Source organism: Trichoplax adhaerens, genomic scaffold, assembly GCF_000150275.1.
Source record: "Trichoplax adhaerens TRIADscaffold_11 genomic scaffold, whole genome shotgun sequence".
Classification (NCBI taxonomy): domain Eukaryota; kingdom Metazoa; phylum Placozoa; class Uniplacotomia; order Trichoplacea; family Trichoplacidae; genus Trichoplax; species Trichoplax adhaerens.
In genome coordinates this window covers 1,874,310-1,897,706 of record NW_002060953.1, presented here as the reverse complement: position 1 = coordinate 1,897,706, position 23,397 = coordinate 1,874,310, and the positions used below count along the sequence as shown (strand labels likewise).

At 36.5% G+C, this 23,397-nt stretch overlaps 1 protein-coding gene across 1 annotated transcript; it reads left to right on the top strand.

Annotated features, from left to right (window-relative positions):
• Positions 1 to 7,561: 7,561 nt before the first annotated feature.
• Positions 7,562 to 20,985, top strand: TRIADDRAFT_59589 (uncharacterized protein; the record flags this gene model as incomplete). Its single annotated transcript, XM_002115626.1, has 65 exons — positions 7,562 to 7,634; positions 7,721 to 7,900; positions 8,003 to 8,082; positions 8,192 to 8,304; positions 8,624 to 8,681; positions 8,798 to 8,869; positions 8,936 to 9,034; positions 9,165 to 9,250; positions 9,324 to 9,372; positions 9,454 to 9,549; positions 9,645 to 9,707; positions 9,805 to 9,894; positions 9,973 to 10,077; positions 10,154 to 10,252; positions 10,348 to 10,455; positions 10,524 to 10,640; positions 10,715 to 10,865; positions 10,934 to 11,021; positions 11,127 to 11,178; positions 11,253 to 11,324; positions 11,417 to 11,520; positions 11,601 to 11,712; positions 11,799 to 11,894; positions 11,984 to 12,207; positions 12,514 to 12,622; positions 12,733 to 12,870; positions 12,943 to 13,066; positions 13,181 to 13,314; positions 13,380 to 13,442; positions 13,563 to 13,654; positions 13,726 to 13,960; positions 14,032 to 14,163; positions 14,258 to 14,314; positions 14,387 to 14,475; positions 14,590 to 14,698; positions 14,796 to 14,851; positions 14,967 to 15,057; positions 15,129 to 15,278; positions 15,353 to 15,416; positions 15,572 to 15,718; positions 15,804 to 15,928; positions 16,018 to 16,107; positions 16,184 to 16,359; positions 16,437 to 16,752; positions 16,863 to 16,948; positions 17,025 to 17,116; positions 17,206 to 17,332; positions 17,401 to 17,479; positions 17,556 to 17,620; positions 17,713 to 17,801; positions 17,891 to 18,054; positions 18,175 to 18,266; positions 18,344 to 18,485; positions 18,574 to 18,670; positions 18,771 to 18,922; positions 19,023 to 19,199; positions 19,299 to 19,408; positions 19,507 to 19,567; positions 19,677 to 19,736; positions 19,864 to 19,975; positions 20,052 to 20,160; positions 20,264 to 20,357; positions 20,470 to 20,546; positions 20,622 to 20,688; positions 20,800 to 20,985. The coding sequence occupies 65 exons, from the start codon at positions 7,562 to 7,564 to the stop codon at positions 20,983 to 20,985; spliced, it is 7,122 nt and encodes a 2,373-aa protein (XP_002115662.1).
• Positions 20,986 to 23,397: the final 2,412 nt, after the last annotated feature.

Below are 23,397 nucleotides of genomic sequence, written 5' to 3'. Positions count from 1 at the left end.
GCTAGGAATCACTTGATTATAAAATCACTTTAATGTTTGATTGTCGTAATCCGTTATCCATAAACTCTTTTCTTTTTAGATACTCGCTCGTATTTACAGATGTAATTGCTTGGCAAGATTTTATAACACAATACATGATGACTAGGTATGATTGTTTTCGGCGTAGTCGAGGATATTAATAGCCTTTCATTCGATAGGCTCAAAATAAATTCAAGTTGGATAAAACGCGATATTTCCAGGTGTAGTCATGACCGTATTTCGGTTCAATGAAGCTCATCAACCCTGTTAATGTAAAACAATCCATTTTCAATTTCCAGCTCAATATTGTACACTGTCCAGTACGGTCTATGCCCAATTTTCTATATCGTGCGAATTTTTACTTCATGTTTCCCTTCCTTGCTTTCCTCGACCATAAAAATGGATTAATTACTGGTATCTATTTATTATTGACGTGAGTCGAGATCTTGCCCATCTACACATAGAGTAGACGAAGCCGTGGCTGAATTTTTTATTTACATTACTATTCAACTATCGATGGCAATGAAGTATTTTCAGATATGCCCAACTGCCAACCTTCTTACGCAATAGCAGCCATTCATTTAGGTGTTGTTTATGCAAACGGGCTGATGGTATTGAAAAGCCAACTCCATTTTGGCATTCGAAAATTTACCCTACGATAGGGAGAGACTTCGAGCAGGCTACCAGCCTATTTTTCTAAAAGTACTCGTTCTACGAGCAGGTCTTTGTCCTTATTGAAAAGCCCACTCCATTTTGGCATGCGAAAATTTTACCCTACGATAGGGAGAGACTTGGAGCAGGCTACCAGCCTATTTTTATGAAAAGTACTCGTTCTACGAGCAGATCTTTGTCCTTATTGAAAAGCCATCTCCATTTTGGCATGCGAAAATTTGACCCTGCGATAGGGAGAGACTTGGAGCAGGCTACCAGCCTATTTTTTTTTATAAAAATGTTCGTTCTACGAGCGGGTTTTTGTCGTTATTGAAAAGCCAACTCCATTTTGGCATACGAAAATTTGACCCTGCGATAGGGAGAGACTTGGAGCAGGCTACCAGCCTATTTTTATAAACAGTACTCGTTCTACGAGCAGGTCTTTGTCCTTATTGAAAAGCCAACTCCATTTTGGCATGCGAAAATTTTACCCTGCGATAGGGAGAGACCTCGAGCAGGCTACCAGCCTATTTTTTTTTATAAAAATGTTCGTTCTACGAGCGGGTTTTTGTCGTTATTGAAAAGCCAACTCCATTTTGGCGTACGAAAATTTGACTCTGCGATAGGGAGAGACCTCGAGCAGGCTACCAGCCTATTTTTTTTTATAAAAATGTTCGTTCTATGAGCGGGTTTTTGTCGTTATTGAAAAGCCAACTCCATTTTGGCGTACGAAAATTTGACTCTGCGATAGGGAGAGACTTGGAGCAGGCTACCAGCCTATTTTTATAAAAGTGCTCTCGTTTAAGGAGTGGGTCTTTATCCTATTTTTCTTAGTCATCTCTGCTTTATTCGCCTCAATGATGTATCCGGTCGTGGAAATTTTGCAGAGGCTAAGGTAATATTCACGTACATTGGGGAAGCAGTGGAGTCTGTGGAGACCTACAACCTTGGTCATGATCTATTTTGGACTGAAGCATACCAAATACATGCTATGCTGGAAAGTCTGTACAAACTGTAGGCTGAGCTCTGTGGCGAAGAAATAATCAATCCATGTACATCGCAGTCAAACTAGGCGGCCATCCTGATCGTAAGTATTGTACAGTAGAGTATTGGAGTGTCGGCTATTTTGGCCATACTCTATTTATGGATCGCTAGAAGACGATGATCCTATAATTCCGACATTGAGCTTCATTCTGAAAGACTACTAAAATGGAAGACCTCGAAGACGACGAGTTCTGTTAGTAGCCTTGGCTTATGGCTGTCCGTTCCTGATTCTGAATGGCTTTATGATGATAGACAGAGTGCTGCATCCATCGTGGTATGCACAACAACGCCTAAAATCGAAGAATGCATTTATATGGATGCATATTTCTGTTCTTTGCTATGGAATTCATTTAAGGACTACAAGAAGGAGACTCATAATAGACTTCTTTTTGTCTTCAGTTTATTGTATTCTACACAGACAGTGGAAAGTGAAGGAAGGTAAAAAGTACAGTCTCGAGGGCGAGTGATGATGGACTAAGTAGAACATAATCATTCCTTCAACGTTGAGCTTATTGAGGAGACCGAGTCTTGTTCTGCTCGTCCTTGAGTAGACTACTGAACATAATGTATACCAAATTTAGCTACTGAGTCCATTTCTGTACTGCAAAGAATCTGCAAAGGGAAATCAGCTTGATTAATTTTACTGTTAGTTTATTTTTTTGACTACAGCAATCTAGTACTGCGCTATTGATCGTCGAGGAACGCCATTTTTTCTTGGAGAAAAAGGCGCAATAGCGCTATTTCAGCTGCCTCGAATCCGTGCTTCTGCGCACTAGTTGATACGACAGTACTACGTCACCTTGGACTGTACGAGTGTACTGTACAGTACGTGCTTCGTCGATGATTGAGTCAGATTGACGTCACCTTTGTTCGAGTGAAGGATTTGAGTTTGTCTTCTTTCGGTCGAGTACAGTACTAAAACGTAAAAGTGCTGTTGGTACTGTACACTGTACACTGTAAGCAGTACGAACAGACGAAACAGTAGAGCACTGTTGGAAGTCCGTGGTACCAGTACGGTACCAGTACGGTGAAAAACAATCAGTCCATTTTGCTAGCACAGTTGTAGAAAAAAATCCCAAAATGGATCAAAACAGAAACAAATTGAAAGGATCCAGTGATATACAGTACTGTACGCATGTAGAATTGTAGATCATCAAGGGTTTGCACCGAACCTTTCTCAGGTCTAATCCAGTCCATTTTACTCCTACTCAGTATCCTGATGCGGTCTAATACAGGAGTGTAGGGACTACTCCATGCAGCAATATCTTGTACTGTACAGTACTGTATATAAAACATTGAAAAAAGAAGGAAAAGGCGGCTGCCAGCGCTTGCTCCTTCAATGATGGATGTGCCGACTAGCTCGTTGCCGCTCGTCATTTCAACTGCATCCTCCCTCTCAAAATGCACATAGTACTGCTCACGGCGCACAATAAGTTGATGGTGGACCATTGCAGTATTACGATGGAGAAAAATCCACAGCAGTTGTTTACAGGGGCTCTTCAAAAAAAAAGGAAGAAAGGAAGAGAGCGGGGCAAAACGACGGTACCTTCGGTGTCAAATAGTGCCGAGGCTGATGATTCTTTGTGGCCATTCAACTCGACCGTAGACTACGGACGGGACAGTAGTACGGTACACCATCGCAAACCATACCGTAACCAGGGTTCAAATTAGGTATAGTTCTGTCAGAGTATCACTGTTTAAGCAGTGCAAGCAAGCGGTCAGTCCATTCCTAGTGTACCTCTGTTACAGTACAATGTACTGTCGATTTACAGTGTGCAGCACTGATATCAGTACTGTATCACTGTTTAAGCAATGCAAGCAAGCGGTCAGTCCATTCCTAGTCTACCTACAGTACCTCCGTTACAGTACAATGTACAGTACTGTCGGTTTACAGTGTGCAGCAGTCTACAGTATGCAGCACCGATATCAGTATCACTGTTTAAGCAGTGCAAGCAAGCGGTCAGTCCATTCCAAGTCAACCTACAGTACCTAAATCGACAGTACAATGTACTGTCGATTTACAATGTACTGTACTGTCGATTTACAGTGTGCAGCACGGATATTAGTACTGTACCACTGTTTAAGCAGGGCAAGCAAGCGGTCAGTCCATTCCTAGTCTACCTACAGTACCTCCGTTACAGTACAATGTACAGTACTATCGGTTTACAGTGTGCAGCACCGATATCAGTATCACTGTTTAAGCAGTGCAAGCAAGCGGTCAGTCCATTCCAAGTCAACCTACAGTACCTAAATCGACAGTACAATGTACTGTCAATTTACAATGTACTGTACTGTACTGTCGATTTACAGTGTGCAGCACGGATATTAGTACTGTACCACTGTTTAAGCAGGGCAAGCAAGCGGTCAGTCCATTCCTAGTCTACCTACAGTACAGTACCTCCATTACAGTACAATGTACTGTCGGTTTACAGTGTACAGCACTGATATCAGTATCACTGTTTAAGCAGTGCAAGCTAGCGGTCAGTCCATTCCAAGTCAACCTACAGTACCTAAATCGACAGTACAATGTACTGTCGATTTACAGTGTGCAGCACGGATATTAGTACTGTACCATTGTAGGGCAAGCAAGCGGTCAGTCCATTCCTAGTCTACAGTACCTCCATCACAGTACAATGTACTATCATTTTACAGTGTGCAGCACTGATATGGACTGTAGAATTCATTTGTTATGAGTGGACTGTAGTCGACTGGCCGATAGGGGTATGTCGCAAGACATAGCTTAAAGCCATACAAATGGGCTGTTTCCATTGCCGGCCCCTTGGACAATCGCTGTGTTGAATTGGGCTTGTACTGACTGCTGTCCTACTTTTCCTCCATTTCTTGTCAGCGACGAGCACCTCCATGACGACTGGAGATTCAGTTCCTTTCCATTGCTTGGCTTGAGTCGACGTTGTTGAAGAGAATTGATGTTATTTTAAAGGTAAGTTTTCACGTTATGCCTTGATTTCAAGTTGCACCTTGAAAAAGGAGTAGATTGCCGTTGAAAGTGTTGCCCAACAGTGGGTATCAAACCATGGGCCGACCTTGTCGCTGCAGTCGGACTCAGAATGGCCTTGCAGGAAGAGGTTAATGTATCATACAGCGCTGACTGACGTAGGCAGGATAACAGAGAGTCAAAACGACGGCAATCGATACGAATGGCGATCTCGACACTCTCAAGGCGCTAGATGCAGCCAAAGCAATGGCTGCTTTGACATGCTATCCATTGCATTTAGCCATTATTTTTGCCTTGAAAGACAGGGTATCGACCTGGAGTTGATGGCAGCAAGGCCAAAGATAGGATAAATGGAGCGTAGTCATCGACTACTGTCGAAAAGGAATCAATCGCTAAGCGATTCATTAAATGAGTTGATCATTTTTTGATCATGGCCCAACAACTTGCAATACCTTGCATCAATGATTGTCCATTTTTACCCCCAAATAATCCTCTTACTGCTACTGGATCAAGGTTATAAAGTATCCAATACGCTTGATAAAGATTATCGTAGTGATTGAAATACCATACTATGTTACCTTCTTCAATTCATGTCAATGGTGGTATAGGCCATCGACTGGCTCGTCTGCAGCCATTTTTCATTGCTTTCCATTGGGATTCCAACATTGTTGGTGAATCTTGACGCAACTCGTCCTAAGCCTTATTCTAATTTCACTTTTCATTCGTCTTCATGACGCCATAGTAAAGGGTCAATTCTTTTCTCCAATAGTCTCTATCCATTACTGTCTGTCCAATGAAGAAGAACCACTTCCAATTCAACTTTTATTTTCTTTCGCTTCCATAGAGTCACCGATAGCATCGACCGTGTCAACAACGGTACTTGCAGGGTTACCCCCAACATCATGGGGCAGTGTTGTTTTCTTCCTCCATCAACATCGGCCTAAGTCTTCGATCAATGAATGGATCTTAGTGATGCAATTCTCCTACCAACCAACTACTTTAAACGGAGTAGAACCCCAGCAATACAAACTTGAAAGGTTAGTTTAGACCGACGTAAACTTGTAGTAACGAGAGAGAATCCCATTCAGTGTACGTATGTTGGTACCCCAAAGCCATCATGACTGTAACGTCTAGTCCGAACAAATTGCCCATTGCCTCAAGAAGTGTTTTCGTCATCGGATTGAATTATTTTATGCCTTGCCAACCAGTACTTTGATATCCTTGATAATCGACAAGTATTTCTTTTTTTGCCTAGCATGATTCTACTCTTTATGATCTAGTCTAGAGTCATTGCAATCGTGTACATTACAAAAGTTAAACCACTACCTTATAGGCGTCGTGTTTTAGTATTGCATACAACAAATACGTTGCAACGAATGAATCAATCAAGCAAATCATGACAATCAGTATCATGATGAATTTTTACTTGGGTAATATGAGATGACCAAGTAGAGTAGTATTGTAATTGGATAATTCTTCCTTTTGCGGATGAAGTTTAGTTACAAGACGCCAATTTCTCCCAATGGCAATGATTACAGTTTTTCTCATGAAGGACAATACGTCACGTTGAAGAGATCGATCAAGAATAATTCATCATTAACGAATAATCATGGGAGATGGCTACTGACATGATGAGGAGTAGATGAAAGAGACTGACAGGAGGATTGAATGCTTCTCTCACGTTCTTTTTTTTCTTAGTTTTGTTTAGTATGATGGAAAAAGTGAAGAGTGTAATACTTCTCACTTTGAAAGTCAAGTATAGTGATGTCAACATGGAGTAATAATCATTAGCCAAGGCTAATGATAATTAAGACTCTTCTGACAAGACTACAAAATTTCAATAGCGTACTTTAGTGCTACAACTCTTACGTTTCAAGTGATCAATCAAGTTGTAGTAATGTTGAAGATTTGCAGAGTTGTCAAGGTTACAATATTTTCATCCCCTGCTATCATCTACAAAGGTTTGAGAAATAGCAACCGATAGGTGCTAAATTAAGCCAATAAACACCCCTGGACGAGCGATGATTTGGACATAATTAGAGAATCTTTTATTGACCTTGCAATATAGCTGCTATCTTGGCCTTTAAACATTGTACATTGACGTAGGTAGTTTGTAGGTATATATCATGGAAACGATGCATACTATTTAACAATCAATTAATGGTATATTCACTTTGGTTGCTGACTAATTTAGCTTAAAAGTTAGTAAGAGCTACATTTCTCGGTACATCTTTCTTCATCATTCCATTGTCTTCCATGCCCTAACGGGAAAGATGTTCTATCATTTTATGAATCGTTGTGGTTACATGCAGTTACAGGTGTATTATCCCCTAATGTCTTGCTATGCCTGTAAATTGGACAATTGTGTTAAATCGATTACCTTCTTAATTTCTTATCCATGCTCAATATTCCTTATTGTTATGCTATCTGGTGTATAGCCTGGTGGTTAATTACTATTGAGCGGCTAACCTTTACAAATAGTGTGATACAAACCTGTTTTTTCAATATCTGCACAGGCTTGATTAACTTGTCTCGTGATGTTCTCAATCATAGGTAAAGACTTAGCAGAATTGACATAGTGGATTTGGGATCTTTGGAAAATTATTACCAACGTATTCTACACCAAGTTATTAACTGAATTTGTTGAACTATCTTTCATGACCACCTTTTATCAGGATCTGGTTGTGTTTGATTGTAAATTAAGCAATCAGTCACTGCTTATTCAGTATTAAAAGCATCATGACTGTGTCAGTACTTGTAACAGGCTCAGAAAATAATAAAAATTCAAAGCCTGCCAACTCATCTGGGAATAATACAACTAGTGATGTCCCAACGGAAGATAACAGTGATACATCCACTACTACTACGACAACATCAACAACTACTACAACCATGAGCAGCAGTAACACAACCATTAGCACTATCCAATCTCCTTCAGGTGAAAAACAAGATAATACCGAAACAGGTTAGTCAAGCTGCATAAATTACTCACTGCGCTTACCATTAATTGATCTGTGGAGCTTGATTGTCTTTGTTTAATTTTCAACTTAGTTGATAGTGATGAAATGACAAAGGTAGAAATCACATTTCCAATCGCTGAACTTAATAAACTGGAGGAAATGATAAATAAAACACGTTGGGTAGTTCCAGTTTTACCGGGTGGTGAATTACTGGTGTTATTAGAGTCTTCCATTAAAATTGGCCAACAAAGTGATATATTTGAATGTACAGGTAATGCCTTACTTGGCAGAGAACTCTATTTGTGTATATTATCTACAGTATTTGCCTTACATTTGAACTTACCGTCACACGCTCTCTTATCCACTATCATAGATGAAGCACATCAATATTGTCAGAGATTTATTAAAGATGGCCTAGTTTCATCCTTTACTAAAATTTTATGCGATGATGCCGTGAGTGGATGGAAATTCGAGATTCAGGCAAGTTGTGGCAATATTGACCTCGTAACACAACTTGTTGGATATGGCGTTTTATTATAGTGTTCAATTCTGTATTGATTAGAGATCAATTGTGAAAAACATTGAGAAACTGGTAGAATTATGCGTTGTAACGTTTCATCAAGATATTTTGCCGTTACTTGATTTATTAGCTGTAGCAATGAATCCGAGCTCAAGGTAAATTCTGTCAATTGTTATTGCTAGTAATCGTTTTCTGTCAAGTACCCAATATCTAAATTAATGCTGTTCTTTCAGATTTCATCAGCATAACAGCACAAAATCGTCTGAAACCGTTGCATCCTGCCATAACGCCGATGAATTATTCGCTAGATCTGTTGATTCAAAATTCCCAAAAGTAACTAATAAAATGAACATTTTTTTATACCCTTTAATGTATGTATTCAACGGCATTAAACTCCAATTGCTTTACTGACACAGGGCTGGCTTGTTGATGTCATTAATAAATTTGGAATGTTGGGTGGCTTTGAATCGGTAGTGGATCGCGTGCTGAATGGACCCAATCTAACTGTGCCAATCATTGCGTCCTTGATCAGGTAATTAGCGATAGCTATGATTATAGGTATGTACGTTATTAAGTAGCATTAACCAAATTGTTAGAGAACTGTAATCCGTAGAAAAAGATCTAGTTATTGCTATTAACATATAACAGGCCATTCGGAAATTGTGCCGATTTCTTAACGGAAACTACCCTTCGGAATTACATGATGCCTATTGTGGTGAGGTTTGCTTCACTTTTTAATTGACGGGAGTAGAGCTTTGCTTGATCGTATTGTATTTATTTTTTTAGGATCATATCACCAAGTTATTGGATAAGCTCAGCGATGACGAGTTGAAGAAAGAATCCAAGAGTGAATCGAAAAGTGACGCAATATCTAGCATTATTAGGGTATGATATGTCGATAGTGCCTCTTTTCTTCTATCGTTCACTGAAACGTAGCGCTCATTAAACCCTAATATTTTAGCTGTATGATAGATTGCGAAAAAATAACACGCTGATAAATTATATATCTCGCTAGGCTTTGAAGAATCTGTCTGTTAGGGTGCCAGGCAAAGAAGAAGTAATCCGAACTGTTGAACTGTTTAGACTTAAGATTGTATTAAGGTACTCTTTCAAATACTAATCACAGGTTATTCTTAATGTCACTTACCATATTGACCTATTCTTTGCCGATTAGGTTATTACAGATGTCTTCCTTCAATGGCAAAATGAGTGCCTTAAACGAGGTAAGAAAATTAGATAAGGTACTATGTGAACAAGGCATTATAGAATAAATCTGATCTTTCCTTACATTGCTATTCTTGCAGATGAACAGATTAATAATGAACGTATCGTACATTACTCATCGTAATACTGGCTCTTCATATCCAGATGATGATTGGCTAACAGCGGATCGAATCGCTGTAAGTTGGATTTACTGGGTTCTTGCGTTATGGAATGATTCGCTAATAATACTATAAATTTTATTTGCTTTTCTAAAATTGCTTTGATGTTTCAGGAATGGATACAACAAAATGATGTTCTTAATGTAGTTTTACGGGACAATTTACATCAACCACAAGTAAATTGATGCTAATATCTGCTTCATTTTAATTAATATAATTACATGTATGTTAGAGTGCAACCATTTGATTTGGATATCATCTTTGTATAATTAGTACGTTGAAAAATTAGAGAAAATCCTTCGTTTTGCGATTAAAGAAAAGGCTGTTACATTTCGTGATCTTGATTTAATATGGGCGGCCCAGGTTTGCCAAAATTTTTGTTTCTTATTTTATTATCATTTGTACGAAAATGAAATAAAAAATGACATTCTATACTTTTAGGCTGGAAAACACGAAGCCATTGTAAAAAATGTGCATGATTTGCTAGCAAAGCTAGCTTGGGATTTTTCCGCGCAACAACTGGATTATTTATTCGACTGTTTTCAAGTAATGTATTGATATTACAACTTTTTTTTAAAGTCTGGTAACGTACTTACACTTCTACATATTATTGCAAAAATAGAAAAGTTGGACCAATGCATCTAATAAACAAAGAGAGAAATTGATTGAATTGATTAGACGTCTTGCAGAAGATGATAAAGAAGGCTTCATGGCCCAAAAAGTAAATTTAGTAATAAATATAACTGACTTTGTTACCTATTGATCTTTAGAATATACTGTGCTGGAGTTCTAATGGTATCACATGAAAAATTACAGGTTTTAGAATTATTGTGGAATTTAGTTCACGACAGGGACGTCCCTATTGAAATTATGGATTTAGCCTTGTCTGCACATATTAAAATTTTGGACTACAATTGCTCACCGGTAATTACTTTTATTTGTAGATGACTGTGATAATTAGACAAGATTATACTAAAGTTAACTTATAACAGGATCGCGATGTACAAAAGACAAATTGGATCGATAAATGTGTAGAAGAGCTGAAAGAAAGTAATTGGGTCATTCCAGCTGTCAAGCACATCCAAGAAATTTGTCAGCTATTTTATGAGGTACTATTACCCCTGTAATGATTTTAAACTGTTTTTTGAATTTTAATTTTGATTTTATCGTTACGATCACCTAGGCACCTCGAGATTATTCTCGTTCTCAGCCATTATCGCATTTATTTTATCGCCATGAAGTTATAAATCAGTTACAACAGAAACACAAAATTGTTTCTGTAACCGCAGAAAACTTATCGATTTATATGAATAAGGCCAGAGCACATTTTCAAGGTTAGTCGAATTTGTTAAGGATTACATTTATAGATGATCAATATTCATTTCCAACTTATCCTTAACAGCTTTTCGAGAGAATTCCACCTCAGACGTTATGCCTGCTTCGCACTATTCCCATTCTCAACAAGTTGACGAAAGACTTACATTTTTGAGGTAGAGATGCTATTACGTTGATCGTAGAAGTCTATTTATAATAAGTGCAATTATTTGTCGTATACTAATTCTGGGGTAACCCTTACATACTTTTATTTGCTGAAGATATTGTTTAAGAGACGGCCATCTAATTTTACAATTGCCTGAAGCCGAACTTGTAAGCGACTTAATATGCTCTGATTTTCAGTATGTATGAGTAGTATTCATAACAGCAACGTCTGCTTGTTATAGATTTGGTTTTGCTTGGCTGAAAAAGGAATCCACTTAAGTGATAGAGAAGCTTGTTTTACTTGGTTTTCTAGGGTAAGTAGTAGTATTTGTTTATTCATTTCACATATTTCTTAGTGGACTACGACAATAAAGATTATGGAAGCTAAACACACGATCCGTTATAGATTTTAGAAGATACCACTGTAATGCAACCTGAGACATGTCAGAAGTTCTTTGAAAAAAATATTCTGACGTTCGACCCTAGCCTTCTTACAGAAAACGGCGTCAGGTATCTATGGATATTATATAAGTTATTGTACTTTTTGCACTTATTAATCAGATATTTTATTTGGAAATGAATGCTTTTAGGTGCTTTGAATTATTTTTTCGTGCTGTTAACGGAGGTACTAAAATTAATAATGAAACAAAGCCGATATACAAACATGACCAAGAGCTCATTGGTGTAGATTATATCTGGAGGGTAGGATAGTTAATTCTTACTCTTTAAAATGATATCGACTTTCGTTGTAAATCCACCTTCTTTGACTAACTAACTATGTTGTTTAGGTTGTATTATGTAGCGAAGAGGATGTGGCAAATAAAGCGATTGAGTTATTGAAGGAAACTTATATAACCTTAAATCCAGATGTACAGAATAGTCAGGTACGAATAGTTGATGCAAATGCCCAAGCTCGTAGCTAATATACTTAAACAGCCAATCAATTTATGCTAATTTTGACTCTATGGTGTAGGTTTTGGCTGATAGCGAATTTATAGAGACTTGCATGAAACGCTTGCAAGTGTCATGCAACAATTTAAGGTCTTTTGCTATGACCGAAAGTAGTTCCACCGAAAGTCAAGACATGATTGTCAGAGAAGCTACTCGTAACGTTAGAGTCCTGAAAGTAATAAAGGATTACTTTGCAGACTGTGATGATGAATTTTCTGGAGATAGGACAATCTTACCGCATGGGAGGTAAATATAAAATGTATATTGAAAATATTGATATAATTATACCGATCTTAGCAATAATGGATAAAATCGTTGTTACGGTGATAGAGCTTGTCGCGGTAAGCACATAACCCTTCAGATTAGGCTGCCAAATCATCTTAGAGGTGTAGAAGATAGTGACTTTTACACTCATTCTAACGAGTCCGTAGGAACCCTTCGCCGACGTATTTTAAATAGGTGAAGATTTCGTTTCTATGTATTGATAACATTTTTAGCTTCTTTATTACGACTGGAAAGGACATAACGCAAATGGCTAATATTGTATGTTAGGTTAAGGTCTTGTGGTAATAATCGTACGGATTTATATGTAAATAATGAAATTTTAAATCCGGCTGATGATAACAAATTGGTTTGTGATATGCCAATACGTGATAGATCGGTAAGCAAAAATACTCTCTTAGTTTCAGTCCTCTACTGTTTATACATACAGTACATCATCACTCGCGTTAATGACTTATTAAGTAATTTTCATTAACTGCTCATGCTTAGATCATATATGCGAAAGTAAATCAAGGAATTAATTCTGTACCGTCGTCGCCAGACAGTTCTTCAGAATCTTCTTCTGGCTATCCTAATGGGCATTATGATGGCCCAAATATTGATGCAGAAAAATGCCTACCAGGAGTGGTTTGTCATTTATAGCAAATTGATTATTATATGAGTACTGTCTTTTTATCGTTAACTATTTTATGGTGTTAGGTATTTGCTGGAATGGAAAACCATGTTAAATTTTTGTTCGACCTGGCTGATGTGGGTGCTATTTTCGAAGCAACCGATGGCATAGTAAATGGTGTCTATGATTTGCTGCAACGATTACCCTCAGGTAGGTTGCCCATAAGATGCTATGATTTGATGGCATGTGCGCAAGTTACATTGTGTATTTCTGGTGCATTATTTCATATTCTATTTACTAATTATCTCTATATTTGCGATATAGCAAATTTTATTACAAAGAACGTAGAAACGGTGTGTAAAGGTATAGTTGAACAGTATGATGAAGTTCATGACGGAGGAATGTTGAAAAACCAACTTGGGGAGACCGTTTCTCTACGCAGTCTGTATTCGTTAGAGGTAGGCATTTTATCTGCAAATTTGTGATATTAATAAAAATATTCATCTTCTGTGTTTTACTGCAGGTAATTTACGCTATGTTGATGCCTGCTTTTTTACCACAAAGTGAAAGCACTGAAAATTTTCAGGTTAAGATCAATAAAGTATTCTGTACTATTTAAATTTCAGTACTGTCCTATGTTAAGCAGCCTAAATTTTAGACAACCCAGTTGATATATCATATTTATGCATTTTGTTTGTTGATCTAGAAATCCTTTATTAAATCTGGTGGTTTAAGCTATATTTTTAGCTTTCTTCGGCAAAATATATCTGAGCAATCGTGTAATAGAATGATACAGAGGTAAAATATATAAATGGTAAAGGAAAAATACGCGTGGATTTGTATCTTTTTAATATTTTTTTTTTTTATAGGCAATTATGCCATCTGTGTTTGAAAATAGGAAAATTTTTGCTGACCGTAACTGGTCATGCCCAGGTTGCAATCGTTGCTGATGCTGTTCGTGAAAATGGAAATTCATCTGTTACGCCTGCTGCACACTCGGCTGCTCTAGTTTTACAACAAGCTTTGCAGACAGTTCCATGTCCTCAATCTGAGTTTATGTTAATAAATATCGCCGCAAAAATGGGGAAAATTATGAAAGAGAAGGTACAAATAAAAATATTTACGTGTAATAAGTGTATAAAGTGATATCAATTCATACATCAATTTATACTTAGGCTACAAGGTACATGCCTAGTATTGAAGACATACGGCTTTTCATCAAGATTGCTTGGACTTCCGCTGGCGGTCTCCTGTCTTGCATCAATATCTCTATCGACGAATTACAGAAGGCTTTCCGTCATGGAAAGGTAAAAGAAATTCTGTCATCTTTACGCTAAGAAAATAATATTAATTTTTGATCAGCTATAATAAAGATTAATTATAAATGGTAAACTATTTTAGACCTCGACGGTTACATCGTGTATTGACGAAGGTCCTGTTGCAATGGAAGCCCTTGAGGTATTTGTAGAAATATGTAACGCTCTTGTTTTGGTTATACTTTTTACAATGATTCCGTTTACTCTTCTACAGGTTTTAGGTGTATCCTTGGCGCTGTGTCCTTCAATTTTGGATACACTTAGTCGTGAAAAGTCATGGCAGCTGTTTATCGTAGACGTGTTGTTAGTATGCAGAAACAGGTCACTATTATTATGCGCTAAACATGCATTCGTATCTATGCACTACTAAGGCTAACTGTTAGCCAAAATGCTTTCAACATTTACTGTTTTATTTAGGTCTGTTCGAATTTGTGCTGCTGAGCAGTTTTTAACGATCGCTACTAAGTGTAGCCCTGGAAATAGATGTCTCTTACATTTTCTAGAACTATTTTTTTCAATTTTAACGGTATGACTTCACTCAGATAATATGATTTATATTAAACACCATTATTTACAGAGTATGTAATCTTTAGTTGGTATAATCACTGTATGCTATTTTTTAGACTGCTGTAGAAGAATTTGCGCTGTTTTCTGGAGAATACTTTTTGCTTTCATGCAGGTATATACAATGTAATGTGCTATTTAGTAAACATTCAATTTCTCTAATTGCCAGTGAAAGTGAAGCCTATTACGATCTATGATTGCGTGTGTGATTATGATATTACTTGTTGTAGGCTGTTAAATTACGGCCATGTAACCAAGGTCCCAGTTTCTAAAGCGGAGAACTTGCTTCTTAATGAAATTAGTTGGTTACGAAATATAAAGGTGTGATTTTCTAATTCGGCTATTTATGATTATTTATAATCATATTAATGATATTTCGCTGTCCCTTTCAGGAGAAATTTAAAAAGAATAACGTGCTTGGTGACATTGATCAAATATTACTAGACGGCCATCTAAGCGTCACCAAAGAGCTCTTATCCTTTATCTCCGGTCAAAAGAAATCGTACATTGGCTGCAAATATGACAACATTAGTTTCATAGAGGTGATACGAAAGATATCATTAGTTGGCTTGTCATTCTGAAATAGTATTACTAATTTTAAATATGTCATTTTTAGGAACTCATGTACCAATTTTTGTTTCCTGCTTCGAAGTTGCTACATGATATTGGATCCAAGAAAGGTGAGATGATAAAGCGTCGCGTATAAGTAAAGTTTTGAATAAAATTTACTCCTTAAGGAACGATCGGTATATGTAATACATGTCTACATGGTTAACCTTTATTGCTTTATATATCATTGGAGATCATTCTTTAAATTCATGTATTTACAATATAGACGACATAAATTGGAAACAGGTGAAGCGAATTTGTCATACCCCTATTACTACTAATGCCGCAATGGATCTATTAGTCGCATTCTGTGTCGGTTCAATATCGAACTTCCACCTTGTATGCAATATTTTATCTGAATTGTTTAATTACCGTAAGTATTTATCTATAAATGGAATAAAATTGGATTAATTCATTATTAGAACTATTGATTCTAATATTATCAAAATTTTGATTAGCGGAAATTTCTAATGCTTTGGATGTCTGGGAGTATTCTCCTACCGTTGGATGTAGACCTTCTAATGGTTATGTTGGACTAAAAAATGGTGGTGCTACATGCTATATGAATTCTGTGCTACAGCAGGTTTGTTTTGCTTATATTATTTTCTTATTGTACTCAAATGCAGTTCCTAAATATGCCAAGTATACTTTCAGCTATTTATGATACCGGAGGTATGTAAAAGTGTCCTAAACGTTCAGACAAGTTTTGAAAAAGAAGAGGTAGACGCTTACGACGGTTCTGATAAGGGAGGCGATATCGAGGTAAGAGTATTGTTTCAATTGGATTGATAGTACTGATACAGTGGGTCATTCGATGGATGGTTTTATTCTCCTGCAGTTGAATATTGACCCCTATATCCGGGAAGATCGGCAGAGGTTTCAAGATAGTAGAAAAGATATGCCGATAAAAGAATATAATTTATGTTTGTTAAAGCAAGTACAGAGTATATTTGCGCATTTAACCGAAAGTCTTTTACAATACTATATCCCTCGTGGTTTCTGGAAAATGTTTCGGTTTGTAATTTTTACTGCTGCATTTGCGGATTGTTAGAATAATTATTAATTAATTTTTTTGGGCTTTTCTTCGATAGTCTTCAAGGTAATCCAGTTAATTTAAGAGAACAACAGGACGCTTACGAATTCTTTAATAGTTTAGTGGATACACTGGATGAAGCATTGAAAGATCAAGGTTTTCCGCCATTTTTGTCGCATGTTTTTGGTGGTACATTTGCTGATCAAAAGATCTGTAAGGGTTGCCCTCACCGTTATTCGCGAGATGAATCTTTCACCGCAATCAGCGTTGATATTCGTAACCATCAGAACATGGTTGAATCTTTAGAGCAATATGTTAAAGGAGATTTGCTCGAAGGCGTTAATGCATATTATTGTGAAAGATGCGATAAAAAGGTATGTTTTGATATTTCTCGAAATATTCATGCATTAGATCATGCTAAATTTAGTAGTAGTATCGAGTATTGAATGTTATAATAAGCAGCCTTCACTCGATCTTAAATAAGGTTGACACCGTGAAGAGGATGTGTATTAAAAAGTTACCAAAGATTTTGGCAATTCAGTTGAAAAGATTTGATTACGACTGGGAAAGGTATTATCGTTTCTATTTCTTGGCTTTAACGATAACAACAATAATATAATAAACTGCATATCACATTGTTTCGAAGGGATTGCGCTGTAAAATTTAACGATTATTTTGAGTTTCCACGTGAATTCGATATGGAGCCATTTACTGTGGCTGGACTGGCTAAAATTGAAGGTAACGTATCGTTTTCGATATTTTAAAGCATGGAGTGCTAATAATTAGTTTACTCTGATAACAGCGCATTATAAATATGCCCATTTTAGATGAAAGCATAGAAGATATCGAAACTGATAGTGAAGACTCTCCAGTTACTCAGTACCGGCTAGTTGGCATGATTGTACACAGTGGTCAAGCTAATGGTGGTCACTATTATTCTTATATAATAAAAAGGTAGTTTAAAAATTCTATAAATTATTATCTGTATTGGAAGTATGTATTTAAGGATGAATTGAATATAGGGGTGAAGATGGTAATGGTGGTCAGTGGTTTAAATTTGATGACGGAGATGTTACAGAATGTAGGATGGACGACGACGAGGTATTCTCTATCAATACCTTATTTTAATAGCGGTAGTATTGATTACTTATGTTGCTTCGCGTATACATCAATTAAGGAATTGAAATCTCAGTGTTTTGGTGGTGAATACATGGGTGAGGTATATGATCAAGTAGTAAAAAGGTAATATTGATGGAATATTTCTGTCTTCGTAAGGGATTACTTTCTTTACTAATATACGTGTATAATATTTTTCAATTATCTTATCTACACAGAATGTCATTCCGACGTCAAAAAAGATGGTGGAATTCCTATATCCTTTTTTATGAAAGAAAAGACATTGTAGATAATGATGGAAATATGCGTAAGCTGTTACTTTCAAAAAACTACAGAGTTTTCAGAGTCAATAGCATGATCCATTTGTTTAGAGTTCTTGTTGTGCTAACATTGTAGATGGTTTCCAGCAAGCTGTAAATATACCTAAACAAATTCACGGTGCCGTCATTCGACAAAATATCTATTTTTTGCACGAACAAATGCATTATAGCTACGAATACTTTCAATTCATTCGTAAGCTAATAATTGCCAACTTTCAGCACCTTAGCCGGGATAATCAAGTAAGTAGTACGGTAGAGTTGTATAAGAGTAAACTTGAAGATTTCTAACTTTACTACATTTATACACAACAATTCTCAACTTTGTTAATACTTTGTTAATGAATATTTAATTATTTGTAGCCACCTGATCTGGAAGAATTTGGTGTTTTAAGTATCGAGATGGCTAGTAAATTTTTATTTAGTATAGGATTTAGAACGAAAAAGGGCATTAGGTATGGCTCTGATATTGTTTGATGGTTTAAGTGGTGTGCATGCTTGATCAATAGTTTTTGTATATTGCCTTATTTAGGGGTTCATATAACGACTGGTACGATGCTATTGCGTTAATATTTCGCCATAGTAGAAATGCAAGAATATGGTTTGCACGGAATGTGCTATTTGCGCATCCTCAAAGATTTACAGAATATCTATTGGAATGTCCAGTTGGGGAGGTTCTGTGTTAATTATTATCAGCCTAATTCAACTGATCCTCGACAATTTTTATACATGGAAATTAATTTAGTGCATTCAATTTTATAGATGCGGTACACATTTGCCAAAATTATTGTTACACTATGCCATCTGACATTGATAGAAACACCGACATCACCTTTGAGATTATCATCAGCGGATAATGGTATGTAAAAGAGGCAAATACAGCATTAACTGAAGTAGTTTTTTTTAGTAGTTTATGTACACAATGCTAATTAAAATATTTCCATTTATGTCTTATTTAGATGACGAGGAGACCGAATATACGCATTCTATTAGTGATAACATTCTTAAGGCAGTTTTATCGCTAATTAATAGAGATTTGCCTGAACATGGCCGATATTATCAACAGTATTTTCAGTTGTTTTTAATGTATGCTAATTTTGGAATGGGCCAGGTTAATAAATAGCATTACTTTTCCAATAATTGTTGGTTGTTAATTTGTATATTTTTTGCCACTTACTAACTTTAAATAATGTTGCTATTACGTATTATAGAGAATTCAACTGCTACGCTTAGGCGTTGCAGATGTCTTTATGAACTTAAGTTCGGACGAAAATACGGGATCGGTATTGAGATACCAATCTCAGGATCTTAGTAAACTACATGCAGTTACTTCGATACTTATTCGCAGCTGTGATATATCCAATAAAGAAAAACAATGTGAAACCATGGTACGTTTTTTAGTAAAGTCTATTCGTTTTAATTGTCAAGTTTCATTAAGTTGTGATAAAATACTGAATTACTTTCCGTGATTACTGATGCAATTTTAGCCTGGCAATTATGGAGAAAACCCATATACCGAGCTCTCACCACATGATCATAAAAAATGGATTCTACCGTTACCTCGAGAAGTAGAAATGTTGTTATTTATCAGAAAAATGTGAGGATATATGAAAATTTGTTTTAATTGTTACTTGCATTGATACGCTATATTTGTCTCCCACTGATGTTAAAGTATTTTTGCTATTTTTTTTGTAGATATTTGAAGAAGATCTTGGAAGAATATCCTGGAAATGAAGAAACCGCCAAGTTGATCGAGGTATTCTGGTTTCAAAATTAGAGCACATTTTTGCAAATTGATAACATATACTGTAATACTGCCATGTTTACTAGGGAATCTGATTTATTATCGCTTTTTATCGTTTCAGTTTTGTTCTTGGGAAAATGAGCATTTCTCGAGGCTGATTGTTTCCAAGCTGCTCTATTATGTATGTGTTTAATATTCATTAGTAGTAATGCACGCTTAAATTTCACCTCAATTTCAGATATTACAGTTATTATAGATAGATGTCGTCAGATTAATCTTAGAGCTAATTCTTGATCTATCCGAAATAGATCCAGCACGCTCCGTCTGGGGATCGTTTAAAGCCTTACATAGATTTATTTGTTAGTGTGTTGACCATAGAAGATTCTTGGCAACAACAGCGTATACACCTAGCTATGCAAGGTTCTAGTTGAGCTCGATGCCTTTATGTCGCTATATTATATTTATAACAATTTAATATATCTTTAATTTCCTATAGGTATTTCCGATGAACGACTTGGTATCTTTGATATCATTATCAACTCTCGTGGTCGTCATCAAAAGCGCTCATATTTGTGTATGAAATTCCTTGTATCATTTATTCCTAGGTGAGATAAGCATTTGTAAACATACGTACATGAAATCGTGCCATCAATTTGGGATTAGGGTAAGATGACAGAAGTTGCTTAAAGAATTTTTAATTAACGACAGCTATAGAGTGGCATTGGAATTATTTCAAGATAATCATGTTTGGAAGCAAAAGTGGACTGAAGCAGTTAACTGGCTAGGAGACGAATTGGATAGGGTATGTAGGACGGCAGTATCTTTCTTTGATATACTGTATTTATCATTACAGTTTACGTCAAGCTTCTATGGTAGAATCGATATAAATAAAATTCTTGTATTTATGACATTAGAATACCTATCCTACCGGTAGCGGCTATGGTTATACAAATTGGTCTCCCCCTGCACAATCGAACGAAACTTCGGCTGGGTAAGATGAGTTAACCATTTTAAGTATATGATCAGTAATAAAATAATCGACTTGAATTACTCTGTTATGCTTTAGATCACTTTTGGAACGATCTAATAGTGCACGTGTTGTTTACGCGAAAGCTTTGGAATTAGTCGATGAGGTGAGATACTAGTATATCAATGGGGTTGTGCAATTGACAACGTAGCTGTGTATTAGAGTGTTTATGCAATAGACAATGATATCAATAACTGAATATAGATGTCTTCCATAGGGTGAATATGATGATATTGAAGAAATCGATGAACTTAACGCTCAAAATGAGCGTAACAAACGCTATCACGCAGCCCCTAATCGTTACTTTCCGGAATCTGACGATAATCTTGCTGCTAGCGAATCGACGCGGCACGAAAATTCTGATGAAGAAAATAGAGGCTCAAGGAGAAATTTAGGAAATTAATGCAGGATACAGTAGTTCTTTCTATATGGCAACATGAAATAAATAACTATATGGTGTATAATAATAGAAATTCTTGCAAGAGGCTAAACCGTCAATTCATTTATTGTTATCAATAACGAAGAAGATCGGCCTAGAGACGTTAACAATTTGCATTGTAAATGCCTAACTGAATTTTAGTTGCTAGATACCTTAGTAATACTACTAATTACATTTGTGGTTACATGATGTTATAAAAACAATTTTTGTGTCACTGTATAAAAGATATATTAATTGCGGAATATCATTTAGCGAGTATGTATTTGTTGATTTTTGTTACGGTGTTACAGTATAAGGAAAAATTGTTATCATTAGGTACATGAAAATTTTATTATTATATCATCTTGATTTTATTGGTTTGGATTCGACAATCTATTTGAATATAACATTATTATTTTCAACATGTAATGTGATATACCTATGTAGATTTTTTGAAAATTGGGTTACCATGGTAAATTATCAGTTAGGTAGCTATAGAACAGTCTATACTGCAGTAACAAATCGTTATCCTACAATAAGTCTTTATTCAAGTGCGTCGTTGGAATAATTGAAGCATTTTCATCTTCATTTTGTTCTCCCAACGTTTTTGCACTAATTTAATGTAAGGCTGAAAAAAAAATGTATTAAAAATAGTAAGCAACAACGATTATACAGTACTGATTCAACAATTGGAATCAATACTTTTACACATTTGAAGGTACGTTTATTGGCAGACGTAATTACTCTGGCTTTGTTGGACTATTTGACTTGGTGATGATGGATCATTTTCATTGTTGTCTTTACATTTATGTTTGGTGATGCTATTGCCATAATCAAATTGATAGTAATGCCTTTCTTACCGCCTGCACTGTACAGTAGTATTGATAGTCTGTGGACGATTGACTATTAGCCGATCCCTTTGCAAGTTGTGATGACAGTATGCACCATGGTACATGCACTCAGCATATCATTAAAGGGTATCGATTACTGCTAAGCTTAAGGTCTCTACTCTCTAGTGTAGATCATGTAAATGAGGGTATACGTATAGTAGCATTTCAAATTGAAATTCTTATTTGCTTGCCATACAGGAGCTTTACACTACAGGACTGTATCGATTATCTATCGCCACTTTTGGGTACCGTGTGACTACAGTGCTAGAAGAAAGCTACTGTATACAGACAGGCTAGTTATCCATGGCGAAGTACAGTCCAGCATATTCTGGCACCATATCACAGTATTTTATTTTAAAAATAATGTAAGCACCTTGAGTTTTGCACGATAGTGTCATGAGTTTTGCACTGTAGCTACAGTACGACCTTTACTCCACCACATCCATCTCTCCTATAGTACAGTATACAGTACAGTACTGAGGCGATATTATTTTCTTTAAATACTGTAAGTGACAAAAGTACTGTAGGCAATATAAAAAAATGGACGTCACCCTCATCATAGATAGATTGATAGTACAGTATACGAAGAATTGCCACTAGTGCGTCAATAAGGTGACATTTATTTCGCTAGCAATGGAGGCCGGTGTGGCAAAGTATCCTACCAGTATCAAATTATAACATGGAAGATGAAGGTAGAGTAGTCGCTCTCTACTTTAAATCGTGTCATTATTTACTGGTCAATCCATTCAGTAGGCCAATACTGGAGGAACGGTTGAAAAGCTACCAATGGATCGATAAAAGTTGAAAGGATGAAAGGAGATGACGGAGCTATGCCAAATTAAACTATCAAGATATTGGCGTATCCTTTAACTGACAATAGGTCTTGCTCAGGATTACAGAGCCACCATGTGTTTCATTCATACAGTTCCAATGGAAAAAGTTCGTTCTTCATGACAAAGACGATGTTGTTAAGAGCGATTTTAACTCAATGAAACATCCCTATCCACTAGACATAATCGAAATGAAAGCAACTCATTTTTCTTTTGATGAAATCGTGATTTGGGTAGCGGCCATTTTCAGCTTGGTCTATCACTTTTGTTTTACCGTAGTTGTACCTTAACCAAAGCTTGTGCTATGTGTATCACCAAAGGGTGACATTCATTTTGTACAGGGTGCCTACCTATACTGCTGAGTGTACAGTACCAACAATGCCTATGCACTGTAGGCAATGTGAAGTCTTAGTAATGAAAATAGGCTTGCAGAAAATTCATACAATGCAACCCAACCAACGAACCTGTTTGAGTAGTCAGCCTTCGCAGTAAACGCCATTTAGTCTTGGTACTCTACTCTCCCCAGTCAATCTTCAAAGACAATTTTCACTGATTCGCCATGGCGATGGCACGACCAGCGAGATGGATCGCCATGTTAATCCTTTGCTGCTCGATAGTAGCAAGCCAGGACACTTTGGATAGGAAAAGTACGTTAAGACATCATTCACTGGTTGGAC